At 37.6% G+C, this 5000-nt stretch overlaps 1 protein-coding gene across 1 annotated transcript in view; it reads left to right on the forward strand.

Annotated features, from left to right (window-relative positions):
- Positions 1-1015, forward strand: part of LOC125040213 (vicilin-like seed storage protein At2g18540) — a 2275-nt gene extending 1260 nt beyond the window's left edge. Inside the window, exons 1-2 of the mRNA XM_047634759.1 lie at positions 1-14; positions 657-1015. The exon at positions 1-14 is cut by the window's left edge and continues 1260 nt beyond it. Of these exons, the coding sequence (XP_047490715.1) occupies positions 1-14; positions 657-813 (171 nt within the window). The 3' untranslated portion in view covers positions 814-1015. The remainder of the gene's footprint in view (positions 15-656) is intronic.
- The last annotated feature ends 3985 nt before the right edge of the window (positions 1016-5000 follow it).

Below are 5000 nucleotides of genomic sequence, written 5' to 3' on the forward strand. Positions count from 1 at the left end.
GAGACAAAGAGAAGGTAAGGAAAATAAACGAGTTGTATATAATTATAAAGTTAAAGACAAAGATTGGTAATGACAGTGAAAAGGATAATTATACTGAAATACTTTTGCTAATAAGGACTTGACTTGATTAGGACAAATGATGGTGAAAACAGCATAAATGTTGCTGCTAAGAGTAATGACAATGACAAAAGTTTTATTGGTAATGATGCTACTATGGCTTTTACCAGTAAAACAACAACTACTACTGTTACTGCTACTAATCCTACTACTACAATTACGACTACTATTACAACTTCTACATCAGCATAAGCAACAACAACTATCACTATTACTACTACTACTACTAACATATCAGTCATGATAAGTGATCATAGCGGAAATGCTTATGATAATAATAAGTGCGATAGTAATGGGAATCTTTATTCCATACAACATATACAAGAGGAGACTATAAAAGACAATCTTTTACCCTTCGTTATTGATTTTCCCCAATTAATTTAGTATTATCTATTTCTATTTATTTTTTATGCATTCATTTAATTATCCACTTATTTATTTGTTTCCGTTTGCTAATTCATTTATTTACCTATTTACTTATCAGTGCATTTATTCATTCTTCATTCATTTATTTAATCTCATTATCTTTTTTCTTCCAGGGAGCAGGAACAAGCAGAGGCATCGACGAAGGACCAGCAGAGACGCCTGGCAGGCCGCTTCTCAAGCCTACGTGTCGTGGTTGACCTCTCACCCACGACTCTCCCGGCGGTACGACTCGCGGGCGTATGCTGGAGGGAGGGTCGTGACCTACTATGACCGGGGTCGTCCGTCGTCGCCTACTATGGTTAATCCGATACCATGGAGGAGGCTTTGATGTTTGTTTGAGATGAGATAACTAAATATGAGATGAATAAGGTAAAGGAAGAGATGAGGGAGAGAAGGCAAGAAAGGAAGAAGAGCAAATATGTATGTTTTTTTTCACTGCTGGATGTGAGGGGATATTTTCACGGCTATAAAAAGGTCAACAAATATATTATATTTAACTTAGAAATGTTTGATTTTCCCTGAATTATCTTTTATCGAGAGTGCTATAACCTCCCCCCCCCCCACCCTCCTATTACAGAAGAAGGATTAAATGTTTCCTTGTGTTCAGTTAGGTCTGTTATTTCTCGTGTCATTACACTACAAATAACAATGTTATGTTTCAGCAAGTACAGCAGATCTGATTCGTTGCAAGTAATGCTTGTTTGCGGGAATTTAACAATGCTACCTCCCCTTCCCCTTTCCAAAACCTGACAGTAACACTGGCAAGTCCTAAACATATATTTTAAACACACACACTCACTCTCTCTCTCACACACAAACACACTCACTCACACACACATCTCGACATTGCTGGCATTGGTCTTCATTACATTTTCCCTTGGAAGAAATTTCCTATTGAAATCTTTTACCTCACGATCACCCTTTTTCTCTTTCTCTCTGTACTGAAGTTTCCAGCAGTCATTTTAAATTGTTTCAGTGCTTCCTTTAGTGAGATACATCTTGTTCACGAAAACATATTGTGTTTCCTGAACCCTATCACCTATATTTAGAACTCGGATATAGATGTAAACATTGAGTACTATTATGAGAATCATCTATTTTTCCCATTCCGTCGGTGTTATTAATTTTCACAATGGCTAGTCCATGTTTTGGCTGTATCAAAGAAAATGATCATTAACTTTTTCAAAGAGTTGGCAATTTGGTTAAGTTTACCGTCATATATTAGTTTTCTATATATATACGTTTATTGTAAACGAAATAATTTGACGGGTAACTATAATAGACTTAACTTTTGATCATGATAATAGTAAATATATTTACTACGAGCATTTCGAAAATGAAGTAGAGAGGATAAAAATAAAAATAAAAGCAATTATACACAATAGTGAAACACACTGGATGCGTCAATTGTTTAACATCAATATTTGAATAAGATATAAGATTCAGTATTGTCATGTAAATATAAGGTTATGTCCATTTTGTTGGTTTTCTGGGATTTGTGAATAATATACTTGTGTGAGTGTGTGTGTGTGTGTGTGTTTGTGTGTGTGTGTGTGTGTGTGTGTGTGTGTGTGTGTGTGTGTGTGTGTGTGTGTGTGTGTGTGTGTGTGTGTGTGTGTGTGTGTGTGTGTGTGTGTGTGTGTGTGAGTTTGTGTGTGTGTGTGTGTGTATTTGTATATGTGTGTGTGATGTGTGTGAGTGTGTGTGTATGTGTGTGTGATGTGTTTGTGTGTATGTGTGTGTTTGCTTATTAATGCGTGCGTGTATGTGTTTTTGTTAGTGTTTATACATGTGTGTGTGTTTGTACATGTGTGTGCGTAAGAATGTGTGTGTGTGTGTGTGTGTGTGTGTTTGTGTGTGTGTGTGTTGTGTTCGCGCACATGCGTATAAGATTTTTAGACACATATGTTTTTGTAATTCTGAGAATAAGTTTAAACAAATGTTAAAATGTATACGTATGCGCGCACGCGTGTGTGCTACTCTGTGTATATGTAGATATGAATGGATAGTGTGTCGTATTTATAAAATAAATAGACACATAAATAATAGCTAGCTAAATGCTTGTGTGAATAAATCGGTCGCGTTCTGTTGTTTGTGTGAATAAACATTAGCAAAGGCATGTTTACGTGTATGTCTGGACATAAGTGTGTATAAGTGTGTCATAATACATTAATATTCATGGCTACATACACACATTCTATATTATCCCTGATAACACGTATTTACCAACATGAAATGACACTTATATCCACTGCCAGAACTGGTCTCTAAGAATTTGCATAGACGAAACCTTGAAATGTGAGTGCATCAAATTAAGGCAGGCAGGCCTACTACACGCTGTTCATGTGATGCAAAGAACAGCTGTAACGGGGAATTTTATTATGTACACGGCAGATCAACTGTGGGGGCGAGAGGAAGGACGACGGAGTGGCGGAGTCGAAGATCGGGCACCTGTCAAGTCTGCCGAGGCACCTGTCACGGCTGGCGAAGCAGCTGTGGTTGCTGGCAAGCACTTGTCGAGGCGCCTTTACTTTGGGTTTTAACGCCTCTGATATGAGCTTCACAGTATCACTAACACATACATACATACCTGTGTGTGTGTACAAGTATATATATATATATATATATATATATATATATATATATATATATATATATACACACACACACACACACACACACACACACACACACACACACACACACACACACACACACACACACACATATATATATAAGCTGAAGTAAGAATCATGTTAGACACAAAATTAAGGGACTTCTGCTCATTTATTTTTCGACAAGGAAGCTGATCTGAAGATGATATTATCCCGCTACGACCCTGAGGGCGGATGAGGCTATTCATAACGCCACATTGGGGACGAGATGAATTTCCCTTGAGGCTCTAAATTGCTGTGACAATGCATATGAAAAGTTTACTCTCTTGCTAGGAAGAAATTTCAGATTGAAATATTTTGTCCCACGATCACCTTTTTTTTTTCTCTCTTTCTCTCTGTACTAAACGTCCCAGAATTCATTTTAAAGGTATTGTTTCCTCAATTGAGATCCATCTTGTTCACTAAAACCTGTTGTGTTTGCTGAACCCTATATTTAAAACTTGAATATAATAGCAAAAAATGAGTATTATTATGGAAATCATCTATTTTGTTTCTATTACTTTGGTGTTATTAAACACAATGGTTAGTCAATGACTCCATGCATTCTACATTGTTTTGGCTATATCAAAGGAATTGAGGATTCATTTGTCAAAGAGTTGGCAATTTGATTGAGTTTACCATCACTTATGAGTTTTCTATAAATACACCTTTATTGAAAACGAAATAACTTTATGGGTAATTATAATAGAGTTGATCATAATGCTAATATCAAATATAGTTACTACAATCATTTCGAAAAAGAAATAGACAGGCTAAAAATAAAAATAAAAACCATACTAGACATTAGTGAAATACATTGGATGCGGCGATTGTTTAAAACCAATATTTGATAAGATATAAGATCCAGTATTCCCATGTAAATATAAAGTTATGTCCGTTTGGTTGATTTTCTGGGATTTGTGAATAATAGACTTGTGTGTGTGTGTGTGTGTGTCTGTGTGTGTGTGTGTCTGTGTGTGTGTGTGTGTGTGTGTGTGTGTGTGTGTGTCTGTGTGTGTGTGTGTGTGTGTGTGTGTGTGTGTGTGTGTGTGTCTGTGTGTGTGTGTGTGTGTGTCTGTGTGTGTGTGTGTGTGTGTGTCTGTGTGTGTGTGTGTGTGTGTGTGTGTGTGTGTGTGTGTGTGTGTGTGTGTGTGTGTGTGTGTGTGTGTGTGTGTGTGTGTGTGTGTGTGTGTGTGTGTGTGTGTGTGTGCGTGTGTATGTGTGTTTGTGTGTGTGTGTGTGTGTGTGTGTATGTGCGTGTGTGTGTGTGTGTGTGTGTGTGTATGTGTGTCTCTCTCTGTGTGTGTATGTGTGTTTGTGTGTGTATGTGTGTTTGTGTGTGTGTATGTGTGTTTGTGTGTGTGTGTTTTTTGTGTGTTTGTGTTTGTTTTTTTGTTTGTGTGTGTGTGTTTGTTTGTTTGTTTGTGTGTGTAGGTGTGTGTGTGTTTGTAGTTTGTTTGTTTATGTGTGTATGTGTGTGTGTCTGTGTGTGTGTATGTGTCCATTTGTGTGTATGTGTGTGTGTGTGTGTGATGTGTTTGTATGTGTGTGTGTGTGTGCTCGTGTGTGTATGTATGTGTGTGTGTGCGCATGTGTGTGTATGTGTGTGTGATGTGTTTGTGTGTGTGTGTTTGTATGTGCGTGTGTGTGTTTGTGTGTGTGTATGTGCGTCTGTGTGTGTATGTGCGTCTGTGTGTGTGTGTGCGTGCGTGTGTGTGTGCGTTTATTTGCTTATTTATGCGTATGTGTGTGTAGGTGTGTGTGTGTGTGTGTGTGTGTGTGTGTGTGTGTGTGTGTGTGTGT

The sequence above is a fragment of the Penaeus chinensis genome, chromosome 28, assembly GCF_019202785.1.
Source record: "Penaeus chinensis breed Huanghai No. 1 chromosome 28, ASM1920278v2, whole genome shotgun sequence".
Taxonomy (NCBI): domain Eukaryota; kingdom Metazoa; phylum Arthropoda; class Malacostraca; order Decapoda; family Penaeidae; genus Penaeus; species Penaeus chinensis.